This window comes from Triturus cristatus, chromosome 4_1 (genome assembly GCF_964204655.1).
Source record: "Triturus cristatus chromosome 4_1, aTriCri1.1, whole genome shotgun sequence".
Lineage (NCBI taxonomy): Eukaryota > Metazoa > Chordata > Amphibia > Caudata > Salamandridae > Triturus > Triturus cristatus.
Window position 1 is genome coordinate 753,763,048 of NC_140585.1, and position 26,426 is coordinate 753,789,473.

The following is a 26,426-nucleotide window of genomic DNA, read 5'->3' on the forward strand; positions in this document are numbered from 1 at the left end:
CCGGATGGCCTACCAGGGGACCTGTTACGCATCAACCCGATATAATGGGGGAAACTTATTGCCTCATTACTAAATGCTAGTTTTGCAGACGCAGCTCTTCCAGAATCCTGGAGGGGTGCCGAAGTCGTCCCGATTTTTAAGAAGGGGTGTCGGGACGACCCAGCAAACTATCGCCCTATAAGTTTATTAGACTCCACACAGAAGGTGGCAGGAAAGGTGGTCCTGGGGAGGGTCTTGCAGTGGGCAGAGGAGAAGGGTATCCTGCCCGATTTCCAGGCAGGTTTTAGAACAGGTACTGGGACCATTGAGCAAACATTCCGGTTGATGATGCTCTACTGGAAAGTGGTTGTACTGGGCAAAGGCAGTCTGTATCTTGCATTTATAGATTTGCGGACGGCCTTTGACCTGGTCCCCCGTAGCCATCTCAGAAGGGTGTTATCTGGGCTGGGTTTGCCCCCTTATTTACTGTCCCTGTTAATTAAGTTGCACGCTGAAAATTTTGCGCAGATCAGGTGGGGAATCCAGGGTCAAAAGACATCACGAATACCTGTAAACAGAGGGTCCGTCAGGGATGCGTTTTAGCCCCCACTCTGTTTTCATTGTATGTTAACAGAGTGGTGGACCACCTTTTACAAATCCCCATCGTTGGCAGGCAGGAGGGTACCCACCCTTCTGTTTGCAGACGATACCCTCCTGATTTCCAAGACCCCGGTAGGGCTACAGAGCCTTTTAACTAACTTCCAGTCTTTTTGTGATTCGAGGGGACTGGAAATTAATACTGGAAAGACCAAGTATTTGGTCCTGAATCCCCCAAAGAAGACTGGTAGGCCTCCCACACTAAAATCAGTTCCCCTAGAAAGGGTCAAAGAATTTGACTATCTAGGAATTCGTCTCTGTGACACTATGAGATGGAATTGCCACCTCCAAAAGATGCTGTTGAGCCATAAGAGGGTGGCGGGGGCACTACTTAAAGAACAACGGGCCTCCTCCCTTAAACCAATTGCTCCGGTACTTGATATTTATAGAGCAAGAGGCGTGAGTGCGGCGCTTTACGGGGCGGAACTTTGGGGTGCGCAGAATGTGGACCATTTGTCTTGCTCAGAAAATTAATTTCTCAAGGACTTAATGGGGCTTCCATACAGTACTCCAACCTTACCACTATTGCTTGACATGGGTAGTTGTCCCATTAGTGATCAGGCAAGGTTGCGTCCTCTCCTTCTTTGGGCTCGCATTTGGAGAGTCCCCGAACTGGCCAGCTACGCAGACTGTCTGAAAGAGGTTTTATCGATGCCTGGTTGGCCCAAAATTAGTTGGTTGAGGGAAGTCAAGCAACTCTTGGTAGAATTGGGTCTGGAAGAAGCTTGGCAGTTAAGGACCGCTCCCCCTAAGTCTGTTTTGAAAAACTGTACTGGAGATGGGTGTTATACGGGAGAAACACTAATCCCAAACAATGTAGGTCCACTGCTGAATTTCTTTTAGTGAAGGAGGTCCCATTTTGCGATCCCTACCTTGATATTATATCAAAACCTAGAGACAGGGCATTGTATTTTAAATTCAGAGTAGGAACACTCCCCGTGGTGAACTAACTGCTAGGTGGAAGGCCCCGGCCCAGACGATTCCTTTTTGTCCGCATTGTATGACAAGTCAGTTCCCCACCTCCTATTCGAATGCCCTGCTTACGAAGCTCCACGACGTAGGTTGTTGAAACCTCTTTGTAGGGAGTTAGGCACCAGACACCACAGGGAGGCCTTGCGAATTTTAAAAACAGATTCACGGACCCTTTTTGCCTGCGGCTTGGCGAAGTTTTTAAGCTGGGCATGGCTGATCAGAGCAAATAGGCTTTTGTATCTTGTTTAATTCTGGTTTTACAATATCTTTTTATGTAATTTATTGGCGCCTTCATATTATGAATTGTATGCATTCTTTGCTATGAATTGGCTGCTTTTATCTTTTTAAAAAAATGTGTATTCATGTACTACTTTTTAAGACATCTTCTTTGTCGAAATAAAGCCCTTGACTGACTGAATATCAGCCGTAAAGGACTTTTATAAGGGCAGTGGCTCTTAATGCTGTAGCAACTACAGCATCAAGAATTTACCTACTGCTTATGTGTCCCTTGATCTATTTCTAGACACATGGGAGCATACAACCTGTTTTCTTCACCTTACCTAGCTTTGTGCAATTTTCTATGCATGTTCTTCCCATCATACTGTTGCCCCACCACAAATGATACCATGCATGGTCTGATAAAGAGACCGTGTCATCTGTTAGTGCAAAACAGCAACGTCCCTATTTAAGGAACTTTTGCAAATTTTTAGTAGGACAACTAGGAAACGTTACTTAGTAATTCAAACTTTTGTCAAGGAAAATAAAAAACACAGAATATTGTGTGGCAATATGGAGCACTTAACAAGAGGTTAGATCTTCTTGGAATACCCTTACTTTACTGTGCCTACATAAAGGCAATAATAAAAAAATCTTTTTTTTTTCTAAAATAAAAAGAGTACAATTGCGATTGTAAACAACTTTAGGACATAATGAAATTGCTGATAGTACAAAAAGAAATCCTTATTTAAAAGGAACATTTAACTGAAACAAATGAGAATTTAAATGAAAAAAACAAATGTGAATGGAGTGAGACAGCAGCAGTTTCCAAAAGCTGTACATTTTATACTAAAGATTTAAGGGAGGAAACACAACTACTACCCCATCCTATGCCACATGGCAGCTGATCCATTCATTCCATTTTCCAGCTCCTGTTGTAGGATGTTTTACTACTCATTGGAAATGTCCCTGCCTTTTCTGAGGTGTCTGTCCTGCAACAAGAAGCAGACTCTGAAGCATGATCATGCCTCTAGGTTATTAGTGTGCGACTATCCATTGTTTATGACTTCACCACACATTTCTCTACCACTTATGCACAGCTAAGAAATGAATAAATAGTAAAGACAAACTACTTTAGGGAAATGAAAAAGAAGATATAGAGGAATAAAGGCACTGAGTGAGCTAAAAGACCAAGTCTTTTTACGGTTGGGGTATATAAAGAAAGCAGGCTTGTTTGTTAATGCAGCATAATCCAGTACTCCATAATATTCACAATGATGAACAAAATATATCAGAAGAAAAGAAGAAAACTTTCCTAACACATAATGGATACACAATAGTGAGTGAGTGAGTGTCCGTGCTCTTCCTACAGATCACAATCAGTAAGTGGATATATTTATATTTGTTACAAATAAAAGTTAATTGAGCAACATTACAGCACGTCGCTTGGTGAAACAGAGAAACTTCATTTGCTTAATTTTTCACTCCACAAGGAAAACGTACTTGCAAACATCTGAAGAGAACATCAAAATGTTCCCTGTAGATATACGATGCAACAGATTCAACCATGTGTTTGAGGACCTCTCCAACTGTACTCCATGGTAAGATCACCTCGGTCTCTGTAATAGGCCCAAGCTTCTGAAGGATCAAATGTATAGCCTGCAAACACATCAATCAGAATTGTTTTGTCAAACAATGCTGGATTAGCAGATGATTCACACACATCTTTTCACTGAGTTGATAGGAATAAACAATTGAGTTCAAGGTGAAAGAATGGGGAGTTTTAAAATCGGCAAGCAATTTCCTTCCACATAAAGTATATGCTCAGTCACTAACCCATATCATTTGTATTCATAATAATACTTTACAAACATTAAAAAGCACTTCTTGCAAAGAACAAGGCATTTCAAGTGATTTATACATCAGGATCTTTGTGGCCTCTGAACAAGGTTCTATACATGCACTAATGAGGTCAGGATGTATGGTTTAATTTTCTTGAATCTGTCCAGTATGTTCAGGTTGAATCATTTTAATTATACAAATGAGAAGGTTTCATTTAAGTTTTGTTTTTTTAATTAAACCATGTAAGTCCAGATTTTCATTTTATCTAGAATTCAAATTTAGCATAAAGCATTGGAGGTATTTTGCTGATGTCTGTGAAAAGAGCTAAAACAACATCACTGGAAATTGAAAAACTATATGTAATTGCTAGTTCTAGATGCCTGAAGGGTGACATCCAAAGTCCAATTCTTCCACTCTCTACATCACAATTGCCTATAAGGCGAGGAAGGTGGGAGTAATTTAACATTAAATAAATTGATGGTTCCAGAAAACTACAAGTTTAGTAAGCAGAAAGGCACTCAAATACACTGGACAGATCCCTATGCCCTCAAAACAAAAACAGGAAACATTTTGTACATTTGTGCTTTCCCTCAAAATGCCCTTCTTTATGTCAATATAGGTAACTAAACCTGCGTGTAACTTGGAATACTCCTACACTCCAAATAAGTTGAGACCAAGAGCAAACAAGGTGGCTGCAACTTCCTAAAGTCCCGGCAGCAGGCAAAGGCTATGTGTGAAGTATGTTCTTCTGCCTAAATTCTCAGAATTATAGGGGATGAAAGGGGGCTGAAATGGTCAAAACAAAACTATAGAAGTCTATCCAGGAAGCGGGGAAAGCAAGATGGCGGCTTGCTAACAGCCGTTGCGGAGAGAGCAGTGAGGGCTTGGATGGACGAGGCTGACCGCGAGTAGTTTCGGCGGATCTTTTTCCCCTGGAGTCAGAGGAGTCCCCTGTATTCAATGTTTTTTACCTGCCTGATTGTTCGAGGCTCCGGGAGGCAAATCGTTCGGACTGTTCTGTCCGTGGCTCTCGCATCGGGAGGTGGACGCTGCGGACGCTGTAGCAGACGCGGACACACAGGAGGGCGGAGCCCGGACGCAAAGCCACTAAGCAGGGCAGGAGTCAGACGGAGCACAGCGGGCTCTCGCTTCGGACAAGTGGCAGTGGGCTTCGAAGATATGGGTCCTAAGGCTGCATCGGGGGCAAAATCTGCTACCCAAAGGAAAAAGGGTCTACGCGACGATAATGGCAGTGCCTTACCCTCTAATGATGACTCCCATACGAAATGCTCTACTGTTCTGGGGAAAAAAAAGCAGCATACCGGGAGATCTCTTCAGGCTGCCTCGATTGCTGATATCTTCACTAAAACGGGTAAGGAGAGCGAGGCTGTGAAGGCAAAGGCCCTGGAGGTGGACACTATTCAAAAGGCTGAATTCGAGGGTGATAAGCCTATTGTCTCTGAAAGCCCACTGCAGGCAATGCCTATAGTATTAAAATCATCAAATAAGGCAAACCCTGATGCCGTTTTTATCGGAGGTGAAGAGCTTAAGGGGATGCATATGGTGGAAAACAGGTTACCCCTTGAAGCCTCAATTGGCGAAACAGGCCCCCTTGTGCAGGACTCAGTTATGGCTCATACTGGTCTTCAATCACAGCTAGACCACCTGAATCATGGAGCGGGCTTAGGTCCTGGCCCTGGTATCACTCCCGTCGAAAAAGAAAAAGATTCTAGCGAGTGTTTCTTCTCTGTCTCTGAAGGGGTAGAATGGTCAGAAGACGATGACGAGCGCAGCTCCTTTCTAGATTCAGAGAGCGATTTAGAAACAAATCCATTGGCAATTACATCCAGACCCCCAGTAGGCCCAACCGTAAGAATCCTGGCCAACTCTGAACGTGAACTTAGCTGGGATCATTCTTCGGAGTTGGCTCTGCAGGGGTCTCCCAATGTAGATTCTACCCATTTAACCATATTGGAAACTATCCACAAGGAGATAATCTTACATAGAGAGGAGACCCGTCAGGACAATCGAAAGGCTCAGGCTGCCATGAGGAAGATTCAGGGTGTGGTCAGGAAACTTTCAAAAGTATGTACAAATACTGCGGACCGAGTCTCTAATTTGGAGGAAAGAGTTGTCGCGGCGGAGACTGAGGTAGCTGCAGCAACTAGTCAGGTGAATTCTCATTATGCGCAGGTGACAGATATGCAGTGGAAAATGGAGGAGATGGAGAACAGGCTACGTCGGAACAATCTGAGGGTCCTGGGTATCCCTGAGGGAGTCGAGGGCTCCGATATCAAAACTTTTATCATCAAACTTTTCGAGCAAGCATTCCCAGAGCTCTCAAGCTGGAATTGGCCTACTGAAATTCAACGGGTTCACCGCACTCCCTATAAACTCCGCAAGAGTACCAAGGAAGGCGATAAACCTAGGGCAGTGTTAATCTTCTTTGGTAACTTCATCTTAAGACAATCCATTGTAGAAAAAGCCAGACCTGACGCTAAAAGGAGTGGTGAAGGGTTTTCTTTCTTTGTGCGCCCGGACTTCTGCCATGCGACAGTCGAGCGCAGATGGCGGCTGAGGGAGCTGATCAAACCTTTTCAAGAAAAAAAGATCCAAGCCTTTCTGATAAACCCTGCCCAGCTGAAAATAATCAATGAAGGCAGAACTGTATTCTTTGCCTCAGAAATCAAGGCAAAAGAATACTTGGACTCTTTAGGCAAATAACTCTAATTGTTAGAAGCTTGGCGTTGTGTTCACTTTCGTCTCTCTTTATGGCCATATTAGAGGTCTGAATTGTTAAGGGGAATCCAGTATCCAATGTTATTTTGGTTAGGAAGTATGGTTCGGCCACGCCAAATAGGGTTAAGATAATCGGTTTTCTTTTTTAGATTGTCCTCACTGCAATCTCTGCTTTCCATCACACGCACAGACCAGGTCTGAGCGCTTTCCAGAGGGGGATTGGTGTGTGGTGTTGGTGGGGTGGGGGATGGGGTGCCGGCTTCAGGGATCTGAGGCCGGTAGGACCATGGGGGGGTGGGTTCACTGGGGGGGTGCAGGGGGGGGGTAATCAAACAAAAAATTTGCAGTTGGTAAAATTGGAAGAGGGTTTTCTGCGTAGGCAGAGTGTGATTTCTTTAAGAGGTAATCGGTTTAAGGTACAGGTGATCTTGGATGTACAGACGGACCCTTGGGATGGCATGTATTAAAATATGTTCAGTCAACATAGGAGGGTTGAACGATTGGAGGAAGCGCAATAAAATGGCACAATATGTGAAATATAATAATTTCGACGTCTTATGCCTTCAAGAAACCCATCTCCCCTGGGCTAGAAGGAGCCTTATGTCCCTAAATGGTTTCGAGTTGTTATCATCTACAACCCAATCATCGACTATTAGGGGGGTCGCTGTGTTAGCCAGAATTTCCATGGGTGGAGCCAGGCGAACTAAAGCTGACAGTAGTGGGAGATGGCTTCTGGTCGAGATGAGAAAGGGTTTTACTTTATGTGTGGTATATGGTTCAAATAGCGATGATCCAGAGATTTTTGATTTTCTAGAAATGGAGCTGGTAAACTGGATCACCCCTATAATATTTTGTGGGGATTTGAATATCTCCTTTGATTGGTGCAGGGAGTCAGCCTATTTGGGACGGAAACCGAGAGTTTTTAGGGCTATTAAGGCTCTTATAAACTCACATGGATTGGTAGATGTTTGGGGAGCCAAGGAACCTGCTAAATCTGGTTTTACATATTTTTCAAACCCTTTTCAAAAATATTCAAAACTTGATTATTTTCTGGTATCATCTTCCGCAATCAATAGGGTGGCAATTACGAAACTTCCAAAGCTGTTGTCGGACCATAATCCCCTAGTACTAACGTATCAAATTGCAGTGCAAGGAAAGGCCCGGTCAAGGTGGACCTTTGAAAGGAGTCTATTGTCGGATAATCGATTTATCGAACACATAAGGAAATGGGTGGTGGATTTTTTTAATGCCAATCGATATAGCACATCACGAAACGGGGTATGGGAGACTTTTAAGGCTGCTTTCAGGGGCGAATCAATAAGCTACGCAACAAAGCTGAGAAGGGAAGATAGAAGTAGGATCGAAATACTTGGTAGGAATCTGTCTGTTGCGGAGGAACAACACACTTTTGATATTGTACAAGGAGGGGATAGCAATGAGAGCTACAAGATATTTTTGGCAGCTAGGGCGGAATTACAGAAGCTGGTGATGCAGAGGTCTATGTCTGAATATCAAACAACCAGGGCTAAACGGTATGAGACGAGCGAACAGGCAGGCAGAATTCTTGCTCTACAAATTAAGCAAGGGAAATCTAAAAATATTATCTCCAAGATTGAAGAAAGTGGGGTAGAGTACTCTGATGCCAAAGATATTTTACAGGTCTTTAAGAATTTTTATCAAAAACTCTACACTGACAAGAAGCTAAATGACGCTCAAAATCCAAAAGTTAGTGACAAAGGTCCTCGTATCTTGGACTCACTAAGGGAGGAGCTGGAGAGGGATATTAATCGGGAAGAGATTTTGGCTGCCCTGCATGACTCAGCCTTGGGTAAGGCAGCGGGCCCCGACGGAATTCCTCTTGAGGTGTATAAATGCCTGGAAGCTGAGATCACCCCGCTTCTAATCGATCTTTTCAATGGTGTAATCTGTACAGGAAAGGTCCCGCAGTCATGGAAGGAGACCAATATAGTTGTTTTTCACAAAAAAGGGAAGCCTCCTGAGAAACCTGGGTCTTATCGTCCCATTTCATTGATCAATGCCGACACGAAGCTCTACTCTAAAATCTGGGCTAGGAGGTTGGGCAGGATCATTGGCGACCTTGTCTCCCCATGGCAGCACGGGTTTGTGCCTGGGCGAGGTACTACAGATCATATTAGGAGGGCAATAGCCTTATTCGATGCCCAGGCCGTCATGGGGGGTGAGATGGCCATGATCCTGCTCGACGCTGAAAAGGCCTTTGATCGCGTAGCTTGGGCGTACCTTTGGCAGATCTTAAGGGGAAGAGGCTTTGGTGAGAAATGTATCCAAGCGATCAGGGCAATGTATGTTGACCCAGTTGCACGGATTGTCGTTATGGGGGAGTGCTCGGAGAAAATCTTTATTAATAGAGGCACGCGTCAAGGCTGCCCCTGTTCCCCAATTCTTTTTGCCCTCTATATCGACCCACTTATTCAGCAGATATTAGAGAGCCCTTTGATAAGCTCTGTGGTCTGTAATGGTTATGAAAACAAGATTATGGCATATGCAGATGATTTGGCGGTGATAACTACTAATCCCCAACAGGCCCTGGTGGCCGTGGCCCAACTGGCAAGAATATTTGGGGGTCAATCTGGGTATTTGCTAAATGAATCTAAAACCCAAATTATATGTACAAGAAACATTGTTAAATCAGACTCCAGATTTATGGACTCTGCAAATTATTTGGGTGTTAGGATCAATGCATCAGTCGATAAAATTATAGAGGAGAATTTTATTCCATTAGGTAAATCTATTGAGGCTGATCTAAAAAGAATTGATGTCTTACACCTGTCACTGATTGGTAGAGTTAATGTTCTTAAAATGACTATGTTTCCTAAGATACTTTATTTGTTTCGTGCTATCCCCCTCTTAGTCGAGGAGAAAGTCATTAAAAACCTGGAATCAATTTTTATAAGGTTTATTTGGCAGTATGGAAAAATCAGGCGCTCTACGGGCTTACTGTCTCTTCCGAGGGAGAGGGGGGGGCTCGCATTACCCAGGTTAGGGCTTTATCACTGGTCATGTTTGTTAACCCAAATGTCCATTCTTTTTCAGTCAAGGCCATCTCATAACTCTGTAAACATTGACATCCAGAATCCACCCTCAATTTATGAGTTGTTAGTGGGCAGGAAAGCATTAGGTCTCTTGATGTGTGAAGTCGATCGGAGATATTATAAAAGGGCCCGCTTCAAGATTCTGGAAGGAGTATGGGGGCTCTGGAGGGCTATTTCCAGGTTATGTAAAATTCCTAAGATCCATTCGTATCTCCATCTCTGTAACTCTAGCTTATTTTTGAAGTTGGGTCTAGAAAGGAACCTCCAGGCCTGGAAAGTGCAGGGAATCAAGACAGTAGGGGATATACTGGGTGTAGATGGGATTGAGGGGTTTGATGTCCTCCAACGTAGAGCCGCTATCCCTTCATGTCACTGGCTCTCTTATGTTCAACTAGTCAGCTCATTTAAGACTTTAAGGCCCAAGATCCCATTTTTGTCAAAATTTCCTTTGATTGATTTGTTGTTGAAAGGGGGTCAGAGTATTAAAACTATTTATTTGTCTTTATTGGGTGAAATACAAGATGATATGGAGAAAACGGAAAAAACCCTTGCAGCTAAATTAGGGAACCCTGATATTGATTTGGATATGGCATTATATATGAATAAAAAAATATTTCGTTCTACGAATCTGAGGGCACAGCACTACAAGACAGTATTTGATCTGTATCATACTCCCGCTAAGCTTTTCGCTTGGGGGGTCAGGGAAGATGATTCTTGCCCCAGATGTAATATGGGACCTGCTGATTTATTGCATATGTTTTATAATTGTGGTTCTTTAACTGCTGTTCAGGGAGAAATTGTCAAATTCTGGGAGGAAGTATTAGGTTTAAGAATCGATTTATCTCCCTCTCTGATGCTGTTAGGTTTAGACAATAGATTAAATCTTGGAAAGGCCGAGGAAGCTCTGGTCTTCATTTCTGTAGCTGTTCTTCGGATTTTAATTTCCTCGGGTTGGAAGGACACAAATGCTCCCTCATTTCAATTATGGTTATCAAGATTATTGGGCATTTATAATATTGAGCTATTATTGTATGCTCAGAAAGGGAAGAAAAGTAGGGATTTTGGGGAGTCTATCTGGTCCCCCATATCCGAATGGATTGCTGTGAGACCAGGGGAGGGAGAAGATCTGGCATTGTGAATGAATATTTACTTCTCCTTTTGTTTTATTTTCTTTTCTGTTGGCCAAACTTATGTCCAGGTTAAGAATGTTTGTTGCTTTCTGTCCTTCTGTTCCTTCCGATTGTATCCAACTGCATAATAAAAAATATTTTAAAAAAAGAAGTCTATCCAGGAAGCATTTTGAGAGCCCAGCTCTTTGGTTGCTTACTTTGGTATTCTTTATGCATTGTACAAAGCATATAGAAGATAAAGAAGTCTTTTCATTTTACTCAATCTTTTTATTAAGAATTTGTGACATGGTACAACAAGGCGCAGCATAGTCATCAGAAGCCATCATAATAGGACAGGAGATATGACATTGCATAATGGATAGGTTTATCTGGGAGCCAAGAGCTTTTCACAGTAATAGGCAATACAGATGCCAAAGGAACATTAAAGAAAGCCTCCTACATCATGTCACCTACCAAACAAAACAGAACAAACATAGAAACGTCAAATTACAACATACTCAAGTCAATAATATCTACATAACATTTTAAGAGGGAGCACTGTCGAGTGGTAGTGCATGCATGGGTGTTGCATATAGCACATGGGAGAAAAAAGCTGGTCTGTGGAGCCAAGTGTCGACAGAAAGTCACTCAAAAAGTTGCTAATGCCCCAAGCTGTGGCAGGTTGAAGCAGGTGAAAGCCAATCGGGTCAGATACTGGAGCAAAAGGTGCCAAACGTGTTGAAATTTAGTTTCTGTTCAAGCGAGCGTGTGGGATACTTGTTCCATCGCTAACATGTGCCAGAGGCAAGTGAACCATTAGGCAAAGAAGGGAGCAGTTGTTTTTTTCCACGTCAATGCTATAAGCTGCTGTGCAGCATTCAGTATGTTGCAAATAAGTTACCAATCCACGTGGGTCATCGCTTGCAGGGCAATAGGTCGAACACCAAGGTTAACTGTGAGGTAGGTGGCAGTTAGGGAATATCCTAAGTTGGCTTTAATGTGCTCCAAGATCTCTTTCCAGTATGTGGCAATGAGACTGCAGGACAACCAGATGTGGCAGTCTCCCACAGCGAATAAGCATCGCCAGCAGAGGGAGTATATAGTGGGATATATGGAGGATAGGCGAACCGGTGTATAATACTATTGGAACATGAGCGTATAAGCAGTTTTCCTGTGGGATATACAGAAATATGTTTTGAGGATGTCACACCAGAGGGTTTCTCATTGCTTTAGCGAGATGCTCTCTCTAGTGGTAGCCTGCCAGCAATGTTGATAAGGATGGGCTTGAGGGGGTGTGGAATGTTGCAGTGTCCAACATGTATTTGAAATGAGCCCATTAGACCCATCATACATTCTCACCAGCTTTTAAAAAGGGGGAAAACGGTCTGATAGCTTCAGGATAGTTGGAGGAGTGCAACACCCAGTGACGCAGTACTGTAACCTCGTTGTTTCAGGGAGCTGATAATCAAACTTACATTGGTCAAAGGATTTTATGGCAGCACCCACAAAAAGGTCTCGTAATGCTCTACAATTTCCCCTACTCCGAGCTAGGAAACCAATGATGCTTGAATGTGCATGTGAAGGCAAGGATTGCACACAATTAGGTTGTTGGGGCCAGGGAAGGTAGTGAGCCCACTCTTGAGTGCCAGCTTGTCCTAAACACCAAGAACTGTCTTAATGGGGGGGTAGCTATATAGACGATGCATGGTCAGGTGGGCTTGGGCAACCAGGCTATAACCCAAAGGGGTCAGCAAGCCACCGCCCATTCCATGTGGTACCACTGTTTCTCACTCTCGCGAACCACCCACTCAGAGATGTACCCAAGGAGGGCAGCCCAATAGTACTCGAGGAGATTAGGGCAGGCAAGTCCACCCCGGCCCGTAGGCTGCATCTGTTAAAAATTGGAGATCTTCAGCTTCTTAACATTGAAGTCTAACAGTCTCGCTGTAGGAAAGAGATATTATCCTGGGCGGATCAGAGTGGGTAAGGATTGAAAAAGATACAGAGCCCGATATATATATATATATATATATATATATATATAGATATATATATATCTCTTTCTTTCTTTCTTTCTTTCCGGTAGGATGCAACTCATGTCGCCACAACACTGTATTTATCATTTTACGTGATCAGGGGAGAGGGGAAGGAGCTCTAACACCGAGCTCTCAGACACTGGGATCACCTTTGCCGTGTAAATCCTTGCTGCCACCCCCTACATCCCCCGTCCCAGGGAACGAGGATTTACCGGACACCGGTCACCAAACCAAGCCTGACTCACGCTTCTCCTCCATCAGAAAGCAAAGAATCGACGATCCGCACCAGACACCTCCAGGACTTTTAACTGATGCCTCGGAAGGAATCGGCGACCAGTGGTCCCTTTCTTGATTCAAGGACACCCTGCTCTGGACCGGACCCACGAGAGTCCCTCTTTTACCTCAGACCCTTGAGCACAACAACTATCAAACTAGCATGGAAAGTAGGCTAAGAGAATCGCGAGCACTGGAAGAAATCCGCTCCGGTCCATTCATTGCCTGTCCCCATGATGGCGGCCCCTGGCGCAATATATGCAAAGCGCCCCAACTACAAAATTGACCCATCAGCAAATTAAAGGAAACTACTGCGCAGCCGCTTTACCGGCTTCTCATCCCTCCGGGCGCATCGAAGAAGTGAATTGCAAGCACAGGAAGAACTCTGCTCCGGTTCTTCTATTGCCTGTCCCCATGATGGGGGCCCCTGGCGCAGAATATGGAAAGCACCCCAACAACAAAATTGACCCTTCAGCAAATTAAAGGCAACTATTGCACGGTCGCAATACCGCTTCCCATCCCTCCGGTCGTAACAAAGAAGGGATGAAGTCCTCTCAACACAGAGCGCATCTCCTACATTAGCTTTTGCCCAAAGTGCCTGTCCCGAAGATGGCCACAAAAAGCTAATTCCTGGATCACTACACGAGGAGCGGCACTGGTTATACTAGTATACAAGCACCGGCTATACCTGTATACAAGCACAGGGAATACAACGAGTGAGCCCCGCTTCGCACCGCGGCCACAAGCCTTATACCTTCTTGGCCTGACCCCAACATGGCCGCTAAGAGCTAACCCCAGGATCACTAGACCAAGGAACTGGACGGATCACGCAATCAAACTACAACTCCGGTCCTAAACTCAAAACCAAGCACGGGGAATATAACAAACGCGCCCCGATTCACACCATGGCCCCAAGCTATATACCTTCCAGGCCTGACCGCTAAGAGCTAACCCCAGGAATAATGCACTGGGGAGCACTATCGGACTAGCGTAATTCCCAGCTAACCCAGACCCGGGACGGAAGCGGGACGCAAGCTAATCGTTGGAAGCGCATCTTATTTCCACAGTAACTATGATTCTCTTGCGAGCCACGTAATGGAACCACCGAGGCCTGACCCAAAGATGGCCAACATCGGCACAGCACCTTCAGGGCAATCTAACTGCTCAGGTAAGCAGGCACTCTCTAATTGAGAAGGGAACGGGCCGCCGCAACTCCCTCAAACCGCGCTACGCCTCACAGCTTTCAGCATTAATGCTTCCTCGGCCCCATCATCAACGCCTACCTCCACTGCGCTCCGAGCTATCTACAGCCTTACCTCTGCAGCCAGTTACAAGACGATCACAGAGCTTCATACTGAGCTAGCTCTATAACCAGTTACAGCCTATCTAAGGGCTTCAGATCTACCTCTATAACTAGTTACAGTCCATCTCAGGGCTACCTTCTGACCTACCTCACCAACTTATATCAGCCATCACAGTGCTTCCTACTGCCCTGCCTCTCCATCTAGCCACAGACTATCACAGGGCTACCCTCAGACCACCTCTCCAGCTGCTTCAGACTATCACACCAAACTGGGACTTTGAATATCACCACGCCCGTCCTGACCCACTGGCTACTAATGGGATTTGTATCTGCCTCGCCCCGTCTAGGACAAGCTGCCCCCTTTGACACACTACACGGCCTGTCCCATAACGGCACACTACTAGGCCTGACCTTCTAAGCAGTCCGCTTGTAAGCGGCCCTGAAAGAACGCCCCCCGAACTCAGCACTGGTGAGCTACCCAGTGATTTACCTCCCTGGTTGACAGCCCCTGACCGCACTCGCCGTACTCCATTTGACTAAGCCCCCACTCCCCCAGTGTTACCGTCCCACTCTTCTCCCTATAGAATCTTGCTCCCTACCCTACTTTCCAAATATGTCTTCCATCAGGCCTACCCTCAACAACCCGCACACAGCGAACTACCTTAAACCACACAGTCTCAATTCCGACTCGATCAGTTTCCCCCAACCTTTCTCCCAAAACACAAAAAAAAATTAATCATAAACTGATTAAACAGCACCCAGAATCTTTATTCGCAGACACATACTACTGCACCTCCAATGGACTGATAAAAATGGATCTCATTTTCCACACTAATAGACCCAAAGAGTGGAATGCCATCATCAGATCACAATTCCACATCTCCAAAACTACTAACACACCCCTTAGCTGCAAACTGACGTTCTCAATCTCGAACCGCTCGAGACCGAGGGGAACTACCTCTTTGACCATATATTCCAACGGAACGGTCCTGATCCAAGCCAATAACGACAACCTAGAGGCTTTTGACTCACTCTTCCCTCCTCTTAGCACTACCCCCTTTCACTCTCTGCTCCCACACCCAACGCACTCCCTCTCCCCGGACAGACAGACACCCCAACGTAGCTCCCCAATCAACAATACGTACCCCATCAACACCACCAGCTCTCCACCTCATTACACCACCACCACCACCACCACCACATCTGGTACCAAGAACACAACGCCTCCCCCACCACACGACCGCTTCTCTGACCTCCCTCCTGCTTATATTCTCCCCCTCAATACTATGACCAACCGCAACACACAGTCCAAGACTCACAAACACCTCCCTACACCCACACTCATAAGTACGCAGCTGCCACATCACGACCCGCCACACTCTACGCCCCCGGCCCAGCCCAACGACTACATGAACTACTCTCTACCAACTAGACAATAAGACAACATCACTAAGCCTCCCCCTCTCGTAGGGACCCTGTCCATCCCACTTCCTCCCCTGTAGTGATGGATCGTCGCTCATTGCTCGAAAGCCAACTATCATAATGCAGGGCCTCAATAAAATCCTAACCAATCTCGCCACGCTCCGTCACCAACACCACTACTCAATGGCCCCCCCCCAGAGCTCCCCACCCCAATGGGATCGCTACCCCCTCAGCAAAACATAATTGTAACCAAAACCATACCAGTAGATCCAGAATAGCTATGTTATATTATGTTAAATGAAGCTTGTAAAGCGCACTGACACCAATGGTTTCCTGGCGCTAATGACAGAAGAATGAGAGCAGCAGCAGAGTGACAGACAGCAATAGGTAGGTTAGCAAGGAGGGGGGAAGAGGGAAGTCTTTAACAGTTTCCTGAAGTCGAGGAGGGAGGAACTAGACTTGATGGGGAGAGATAATGAATTCCAGAGGGAAGGGGCCAGAAGGGCGAAAGAGCGGGCACCGAACTTTTTAGTTTTGACTCTGGGAACAGTCAGTAAGTGGAGGTAGGCAGAGCGTAGATTACGTGAAGGCTGGTATGCCGTGACTAAGGATTGCAAGAAGGCAGGGCTAGTGCAGTGAAGTGCTTTATAGATGATGCACGCTATCTTGAAAGCTGCCCTTTGACCGATTGGCAGCCAGTGAAGTCGCTGTAGTAGTGGTTTAGCCGACTGCCACCTGGGGATTTTATAGATAAGACGGGCCGCCTGGTTCTGGACAACCTGAAGGCGATGCAGAAGACACTGAGAAAGACCATGATAGATGGAGTTGGAAAAATCCAGGCGGGACAGGACCAGGGAGATGACGACCTGGATTAATGCAGGGGATGAAAGTAGGTGGCTGATCTTACGGATCTTCCTGAGCTGGTGCATAGAGGAGGAAATGACAGCCCCCACTTGGGCTTTTAGAGAAAGTTCAGCATCGATTATCACGCCGAGACTTTTCACTGTTTTCAGTGGGACCGGAAGAGGGCCTAATTCGGTGGGCCAGAACTGTGGGCCCCAGTGACCAGAACTGGAACCAGGGAGAAGTAGTTCAGTCTTCCCCGGGTTCAGCTTTAATTGATTAGTATTCATCCATTCCAAAATGTGGATCATGACAGAATGGAAGGTATTAACAGCATTAGGAGAGTTCAGTGGGAAGATGATTTGCAGGTCGTCGGCGTAGTTATACACCGTGATATCCCAGTTCCTGAGTGACTGAATGAGTGGACGAAGGTAAAGGTTGAACAGCAACGGCGAAATGGAGGAGCCTTGGGGGACTCCACAAGTAGTTGCAGTTCTCCCAGCTGTGTAAGGGCCTAGGCGTACGGCCTGAGTTCTGCCGGTTAAAAAAGACATGATCCAATTAAGGGCGATGCCCTGGATGCCCGCCTGTGCAACACGGCGGAGGAGGATGTTATGGTCCACCGTGTCAAACGCGGCGGACAAGTCCAGGAGCACCAAGGCTTGAGGAGTACCAGCGTCCGCATTACTTCTCAGAGTATTCAAGACTGCGAGAATGACCGCCTCGGTCGAATGGGCGGGTCTGAACCCAGCTTGATTGGGCTCAAGGAAGCCAGAGGACTCAATAAAGTGTGACAGAAGTTGAGTAACGTGAGCCTCCAATAACTTTGAGAGGTAGGGGAGGAGGGAAATGGGACGATAATTAGAGAGTTCTCCCGGGTCTGCTCCAGGTTTTTTTAAAAGGGGCACCAAAATTGCCTCCTTAAAAGATGCAGGGACAAAGCCGCTGTTGAGGGAGCTGTTCAACAAAGGGAGGATGTGATCCGGTAAATTAAGACAGATGTCTCGCATGACTGAGGGTGGACAACAATCACTAGGGGAGCCAGATTTGACTCTAGTAGCGAGTCGAGCCAATGAGTCAGCGTTAAGAGCAGGGAGCGTCGTGATGACCGAGTGGTTATCAGGCATGGAAACCTGGGGGGATGGCTGGGGAGGAGAGTGGATTGAGTCTTTGATTTTTTTAATCTTTTCGATAAAGAAAAGGTTGAGGGCATCGCAAGTTTCTTGAGAAGGGGTCTGAGCAGGAAGGGTTCTGTCATCGGTGGTAAGCTCATTCATAATTTTAAACACTTCCTTGGATTTGTTGGCTGCAGAGGAGAGCCTGTCCGAGAAGTGGACTGATTTGGCTAAAGTAATGGCTGCTTTGTATTCTCTACGAGCACTAATGTAGAGTAATCTAGCTGCGTCGGAGTAAGTTTGCCTCCAGATACGTTCCTGTTGGCGTACTTTTAGTTTATGTAATTTAAGGTCATGCGTATACCATCTATGAGAGGAGGCATGCTTAGTGGGGGGGAATCGCGTCAGCGGGGCAAATAGATCGCTGGCCGACTTCAGCCAATTAGTGATGTTGCTGTCTAATGTGTCGATATCAGGGCAGGCTGTAAGATCCCGGGCTGGGCTGGTGTCTGCTAGGGTCGTGAGAAAGGCCTGGGAGTCCAGTGTGCTCCATTTTCGAGAGAGCCCGCCAGCCATACGAGGGGCCGGGAGACTGCCAGGGAGGGTAATAATCGTGTCGACTAAGAAGTGGTCTGACCAGACAACGGGAGAGACAATAGGCTGAGACAGCACTAGGTTGTGTGACCAAATCTGGTCCAGGATGTGGCCCTTAAGATGGGTAGGGCAAAGGATCTGTTGCGTCAGGTTCAGACTATGAAGCATTTCAAACAGTTCAGAGGCGTGAGAGCCGGCATTAGGGTCGTTGTACCAGTAATTGAGGTCGCCAACAAGTGCGAAGCTAGCATGATGTGTCAAGATGGAGGACAGGTGTTTGCTCAGCATAGTGGCAAAGGTGCTCATGGGGTGTGGTGGCCGGTAGAGGAGGAGCAATGTGAGGGCACCTGAGTCAGTTCCCATGCTGAGTAGCAGATTATCCACCTCCGGTATGGGGAGGGAGGAGGAGGAGAGAGCGTTGAGGCGTTTAGATATGATGGCGGCTACTCCACCACCCGAGCGGTCTCCCAGTCGGTCCGCGTGAAGAATATAATAATCTGGGGGGAGAGCCGCAAGGATATCAGGAAGTGACTCGGCAGTGAGCCAGGTTTCCGTCAGAAGGAGAATGTCCGGTTTTTCATTGGTGAGCAGGATGAAGATGTCAGACTGATGGCTCACCAAGGACCGAGTATTCAAATATAATACCCTAAGGGAGGTCACGCTATGGTTGGCGTGAGCAGGGGGCTTTGCCTCAGCGCAGTTGGAAAAAGCTAGGCAGTTGATGCCCACAGTGTCCAGACGCCTAACAATAGTAGGACTTAGGGTGAGAGAGGGTCGCTATAGTGCTCTAAGAGCGTCCGGGGTATAAGTGATGACATGGGCAGCATGGCCGGTCCCTGGACCCGGTCTGGCGCAGACGGGCTTGCCTTTGGCCTTTGCGCGGTCGCCTAATCATCAGTTTAAGTAGAGGAGTTAATTTCGAACTCCTCCCCTTCCTCCCACCCGGAAATGCGTCAGTCTGCTCGGCCGCGCCCTCCACACAATCGGCACAAGCCGTGATGGACCGGGGCGGGCGGAGCAGCTGCGCGGTGCGTGTAGCGTGGAAATGGGGAGAATGGCACAGATCTTCGCGGTAAGAAGCCGTATATGTTACTGATTACTTTGAGAGAGCTAACTTGCAGTTAAAAGCTAGTCATCCGCCCTCCAACACACAGTAAACAGTAAAAGCGGCAAACAGGTAAAAGAATTAAAAGTTTAAAATACCTCTGCTACATGTGAGCGCTAACTCTAAAATCGAGTGTCTCTGCCCTCAAGCAAAAGTAACAGTGGTGCACAGATTAAAAGCGAAAGTAGAAGCGCTAGCACACACTCTCATTCAGCGCGTCCCTGAGTGAAGCTGAAGAGCTCGCCTCCTCATACGACACCCCTTCTACAGACAACCCTCAATCCAAAATCCAAGTGATCACCGGATTCAGAAGAGACCACTTCCCCCGAAACACCCTAGACCTCCCACTGCCCTTACTAACATCCCCAGAGCCCCCCGGAAGAAGAATCCTGAAAAATAGGCTCTCACGGCCAACTGCATGCTCATAAACTGCAGATCAGCCACCAAACACGCCCCGAGCTAGCAGAATCCATCCTCACCCATGACATAGACATAGCCTTCATCACCGAGACCCGGCTAATCGATTCCTAGTCCCCTATCATGGACACTCTCGTACCCCGAGGCTTTACTATCAACAACAAAGATCGTAGAGGCCAAAGAGGCAGAGGGTTAGCAATCATTCACAACAATACTGTGTCCCTGACGGAAATTGACACCTTTAACTACAACTCCTTTGAATGCCTTTCTGCCATCATTAACACTAGTGACAACAAGGCACTCCATTGTCATCTCCTTTACCATCCCCCAGGCAACACCTTCTCATTCGCGGAACACCTTTCGGACCCGATTGCTCATTGCTCTCTCCGAGACACCAACAACCTAATTTTGGGAGACCTGAGCCTACATTGGAACGATAAAAACAGCTAATTAACCCAGAATCTGAATGAGCTACTTCACAATAACAACCTTACGCAGCACTGCTCTGAGGAAACCCACACCAAAGGAGCGATCCTTGATGCCATTATCGCCCAACGTGACACTATCAAAGTCGATCACGCCCTACCTGTTGACTGGTCTGACCAATCACTTATCAACCTCCCAACCAAGACCCCCCCCCCCCCCCCCCCCCCCACAAGTGGACGAGAAACCTGACACAAATCTCCATGGCCGACCTGGAGGAAAAGGTTTGCGCACTCCTGCCTACCTTCACAGATGATCTCTCAACATCGGAACTCACCTCTCACTACAACTCCACTATGACTGAAATCCTAGACCAATTAGCACCCCTGAAGCTAAAAAAAAACAGGAACAGTCGAAGAGCCAGGTCTTGAGGTTCTTCCTGAATTTGGGCAGTGACAGTGATTGTCTGAGGTGGAGAGGTAGGGTGTTCCAGGTCTTGCTGTGAGGTAGGAGAAGGGTCTTTCTCTGGCTGTGGTCTTGCGGATGCGTGGGTCAGAGGCCATGGCCAGATGGGTGGCGGTAACTATTTGCTGGTTTTTTTCCTCCCATAGGATAACATCACCACGTTCAAGGCTCATAACTCAAAAACCGTTTAAAATGCAGCCCATCAACCTCAGTGATCCTTTTAATAAGTTCCATAATTGAGCATTTTTACTGTTTTTTTGTAAAATCGATAACACTGAAAGTACTTAAAGTATTCTAAAGATCTTGGTGTCTAAAATCATAAAAATCTCCTTTATTTTTATAAATGGGTCCCACATTTCTTCTTGAGGGTGTGAACATGTATTGATTGTGGGGCGCTATGTGGCGCACGAGTGGAATGGCCGACATCGTGTGAGGCTCCCGCAGTTCAGCGCTGATTATTCATCATTTATCCTGGTTCCTTTCATCAAATACGACTTGGCCTTCTGGAATTGAGACGTCCAGCCGGAGCGGATCGATGGATATCTGTCCTGTGCTTGCTTGGGCTGAACTGAAGCATCTGGCGTTCCTGTAACGTCTCGCCCGGACTGATCGAGTGACGCGCTGGAGCCTGCGGCTGGGCAGCGGGGCTTACGCGACCACCGCGGTGCCCACGAGGCGGGCAGGCCTCTGATGTGCGGTGGTGGAGATAGCGTGGCGCTGAGAGCATCGCTGGCAAGTGATCTGCTGAGGCGGTGACGGGAAGCGGCTGAACGAAGGTGAGGTGAGCGGGCCACTGAGGGACGGCGACTGCTGTCAGTGCTGCCGGCCGGAGCTACCGGGATAACCTTGGAGCAGCGAGCGGCGCGGCTGCACCGCATGGCGGCAGACATTGGAGAATCCAGCGGGTGACGGCCTCCCTGATGGACGATCAGGACGTGGGCGCTGGTACTATGGTATTGCTTCGGGGCAGCAGCAGGCACCCGCAGGTGGCGGCTCACTAATAATAGCGGTCCAGCCGTGATATTATTGCCCCATTGTTTAATGTGCAGTGAATGCTGGCCCAGGAGGCACCTGAACTGAATTGCAGCAGGCTAGAGCTGGGGAGTATCGCCTGTAACACCCACCTGTGGCACGCACACGGATACAATTTGGATGGCATATTTCTCGGACATTGGGACAAGTGGGGGCCCTGGCGCAGATTGAGGCGACTTAGCTTACTGTTGCTATTTCCTGAAGTACCAATGTATGATCTCCCCTGAGGGGTGACAGGCGTGATGGGCAAGTTCCGTTTGGCTACTTGGTGCCTGTGGGAAGGATCTGACCGGTGAGCTGCAGGAGTGCTCCGCATTAACCCTGCGGGAACGGTGCGTTCCTCTTAATGCCTTCTGGACTGTTGGAACGTAGTCCACTGTTGTCGATTCTGCGTGCCTGGTGCTGAACGCGGAGAAGAAGGGTCCGGTAGCGATCTGCCTTTTGCCTTGTGGGGAGGCTGAACTGCACTGAGCTGAGTCGTCCTTGCTACAGTGGGCACCAACGCTGAGATGGGGAAGATTGATGCGCGTCAGCCGCGACTGACTTTTGAGGCCCAAAAAAACATGCGGCAACACCAAGCGGAAGCAACTGTCGAGCTTGAAGAACCACCCGGGGGTGGGGGGGGGGGGGGGGGGGGGTCGCAGAGTTCCCCAGGGGCTGCCATGGCGTCTGTCCTCTCTGAGGTACGACAGGGCTTCGTGACGATGGCGGACATGATGGACACATTGACATCTCGAAAGGACGCCATAGCGCGAAAACTTGAGGGTCATGAGACTGGCATAACGGAGGCTGAGCACAGACTCTCGCAAGTCGAAGATACCACTAATCAGGTGCAGGGTGCGACGGCGCAACTGGACAAGTCCGTGAAACTCATAGCGGCAAAGAACGAGGACATCGAGGCGAGAAGTCGGAGGAATAATATTCGCGTCTTAGGGATTCCGGAGAGCACCCTCACTGGCCGACTAGGACTACATTGAGAAGATGTTATTGGCGGTAGTGGTCCCGGAACTGTTGTCGCCTCACTTTATCGAGGAGAGGGCTCACCGCTTGCTTGGACCGCGACCTCATCCTGGCAGCACCCCTCGGACTATTATTGCGCGCCTGTTGAACGATAGGGATGTGGCGCTGCGAGTGGCCAGGGAGAAGGAGGAGCTGCATTACCATGGGGTGTCCTTCACGATGTTTCCGGTTTTCACCTTGCATGTTCAGGAAGAGCGCCGCAAGTTTCTTGCAGCTAAGCAAAAGTTGAGACATGCCCAAATTGATTATGCATTGCTGTATCCTGCTCGCCTGCACATCACGTATCAGGGGACTCAAACGTTCTGCACAATGCCTCAACAGGCTGAGGAGCTCTTGAAACTACTTAAGAAACATAAGAAGAAGTCACCTATAAGGGAAGGGCCACAGTCAACGACGAATGTAGCGTGAACGGAGTCGTGATACATGCTTCACAGTTGGAGTAACTTGTCGCCGTATGCTGCGGCTGGGGTTGACCTCTCCTTCTTGAGCACCCGGAGTGTAGACTGCGTCTAAGGAAGTTGGATAATCAGGGATAAAAGAGTTCTGGGGTGCGGGAGAGGCGGGTGGGGGGGGGGGGGGGCAGTGATGACTAAGGATTGGAACCTAACAATTGAAACAGCAGCTGAACACCCTCACAGCCTATTCGGGATCTTGCTGCCTGATGCGGGATACCTGGACGGGTGGGAGGTACACATGGGCCTCCTGGCAGAAGCTCCCTCACAAGGGTGTACCCCATTATGTTTTTGTGGGACTATTGGTTTCTGTTTGAATTTTTTATCATATTGCTCTGGAAAAGGGCGGGAATGTTGTTTCTTGAATGGGAGTTCTGGGGATGTAGGGGGGGGAGGGTTGTGCACAACTGGAATGATTGGGATGTTTCAGTGGGCGGGGGAAGGAGAAGTTTGGGGTATAGTTGTCATGGCACGAACGATATGTGGGGCACTCATTGGGGCATTGAATCCAATGTGCGTTTGGATTTGGCGAATTGGGAGTCTACAATGCGCCTGTTACATGTGGTTGAGTTGGTGTGATGGTACCAGATGACAAGCCCGTATTGAGAATATTGTCTTGGAATGTCAGGCGACTGGGGGATCCGTGGAAATGTAGGCGCATATTGGCATATCTTGATAGACATCGGATACAGGTAGCCTTGCTGCAGGAGACACACCTTAGGCCGGGAGCTGCGGTGACGTTCGCTGGAAAATGGGGGAGTCACAGATTTTTCTTCTCTTACTCCTCCTATGCCAGAGGCGCAGCCATATTAGTCAAAAAGCACACTCCCTTTGAGCGGATGGGCCCTATTGAGGATACACAGGGGCGTTATGTTATTATATGGGGTCGGCTTGGGATGGATTCGATAACTATTGTGAATTGCTATGGGCCCAATGTGGACACTCCAGAGTTCTTCACCACGGTTTGGGGGAAAATATTGAACATTGGATCCACACATGTGATGGGGGGGGGGGGGGATGCTTCAATGTAACCCTCAACCCGGCTGCAGAGAGGTCCAATGCTGCAGCGCATCATTATACTCGTGCACAGGAGGTGTTGCGGGGGATATTGGAGGAAGGGGGATTAGTCGATAGCTGGCGACACACACACCCAGGGGTGCGAGAAGGAACGCACTTTACGTCTTACTCGGGTGCATGGGCACGTCTGAATTATTGTCTGCGTTCGCGGGGGTTATGCTCATCTGTTTGTAGTGTTACACATCTAGCCAGGACATATTCAGATCACTGTCCCGTCAGAGTGTCCCTTACCCCGCCAGCCTATGATAAACCGAGGCCGCGCTGGCGGATGCAGCCTGCTGAGTTATTAGATGCCATATTTCAAGCTGAATTGGGGTATGAAATAAGAGATTGTTTTCCAGAAATAAGGGGTCAATGGACAGTGTAGAGTCCATATGGGAAGCGTTTAAAGTGACCATACGGGGGTATTGTATCTCCAAGAGCTTCAGGGTGCTTCGGGACTTGCAGAGGACGCTCATGAGGCTGGAGCAAGAGTTGCGGGCGCTGGAAAGGCGAACGGGACAGGGGGAGACGGGACAGGTGCAACAAATCTTCCGTGATAAGCTATCTGAATATACGGCTACTGCCATGAGGGAGATTAACTTCAAAGGGAAGTACTGGGTAGCGCGGCGAGGGTGAGCGACCAGGCAAAGCGCTGGCTGCGGTGACTCGGAGACCCCGTTTCACAGCGCATGTTTTAGAGGTTGAGGGGCCAGATGGGGTGGTACATCGGGACAAATGGAGTATACTGGAAACGTTCTTCGACCATTATCAGCAGCTTTACACGTCACAAAGGCAAGGTTCGGTGGATGCATATATGGGGGACGTAGCATCAGGGTGGCTAGGGGGGACACAGAAGGGAGATTCTGAGTTTACCTTTTGAGCTGGATGAAATCAGGGAGGCAATCATACAATTGCAAAATGGGAAGGTGCCAGGATCGGATGGGTTGCCTGCGGAATTTTAAAAGCAATATACAGATATCATGGCTCCAGTGCTTCGAGATGTCTACGAAGAGTCTCTCGAGGTTGGCATTCTTCCGCCATCAATGAGAGAAGCATTAGTCACGTCTTTATTGAAGCTGGGTAAATCTCCTAGATCATGCGACTCCTACCGGCTGCTTTCATTGATGAACTGTGACACTAAGATCCTGGCTAAAGTGTTGGCCAACCGACTGATGCTCCTACTAGGTAAGCTCATACTCCCGGATCAGTCGGGCTTCGTGCCTGGTAGAGCAACTACCCATAATTTGCGCATGCTTTTTTCGCTAATTCAGACAGCAGCACCCGACTTCCCGCTTGCCGCAGTATTCCTTGATGCAACCAAAGCATTTGATTCTGTGGAGTGGGATTATCTGTTCGGGGTGCTACAGCGCATGGGTTTTCCGCCTCCTTATATATCCTGGGTCAAGTTATTGTATCACCAGCCTACTGCCCAATTATTGATCAATGGTCATTCCTCCCAGTCGTTCACCATATCTAGAGGTACCCGGCAGGGATGCCCCCTATCCCCACTTCTATTCGCCATTGCAATTGAGCCCTTGGCTTCACAGCTTAGATAACTCCACCAAGATAAGGCTTTTCGATGTTGCCTGCGTCCGCTGCCAATTTCCTTATACGCAGATGACGTTACGTTATATATTAGGGACCCTCAGCAGAACAGGAATCCTCTGCTGCGAGAGTTCATTGTCTTCGGCGGGCTCTCTGGCATCACGATTAATTGGGGCAAATCCCAAGTCTTCCCCCTCACTTCGGCGGTCCCGCGGTTTCCGCTTGACTACCCACTAGAGTGGTGCGATACAGATGTCCGTTATTTAGGCATACACGTGGCCAGGGACAAAGAGGATACAATACGGCTTAATTATGGTACTGCCATTACACGCCTGTCTAACAATGTCACTCGTTGGATTTCGTTGCCCCTTTCGCTTGCGGGAAGGGCATCCCTCATAAAAAAATGGACATTTTGCCACAACTCCTGTACTTGTTTTTGAATATACCGTACCACCCTGGGGCCTATTTTTTTGCCACCTTACGTACGGAACTGATCCGATTATTCTGGGGCGGCAAGCAGGCGAGGCTTAAATGGTCGGTGCTTACGAAGCCATATGATCAGGGGGGATTCGATGTCCCGAACTTTGAGGCGTATTTTTTGAGTGCTCAGGCGCATTATGCATATTATTGGATTTATCCTCCTAGGTACATGCCGCAGGTGGCAGTGGAAGACTGGTTTGCGGACCCTATACCGTTGAATGGCATGATTGTTGGTCCTATGCACTTCAGGTCGGACC

At 47.7% G+C, this 26,426-nt stretch overlaps 1 protein-coding gene across 1 annotated transcript in view; it reads right to left on the minus strand.

The window, feature by feature from the left end:
* Positions 1 to 26,426, minus strand: part of UTP20 (UTP20 small subunit processome component) — a 1,051,825-nt gene that overhangs the window by 903,560 nt on the left and 121,839 nt on the right. The window contains exon 8 of the mRNA XM_085653318.1: positions 3,328 to 3,483. Within this exon, the coding sequence (XP_085509444.1) occupies positions 3,328 to 3,483 (156 nt within the window). The remainder of the gene's footprint in view (positions 1 to 3,327; positions 3,484 to 26,426) is intronic.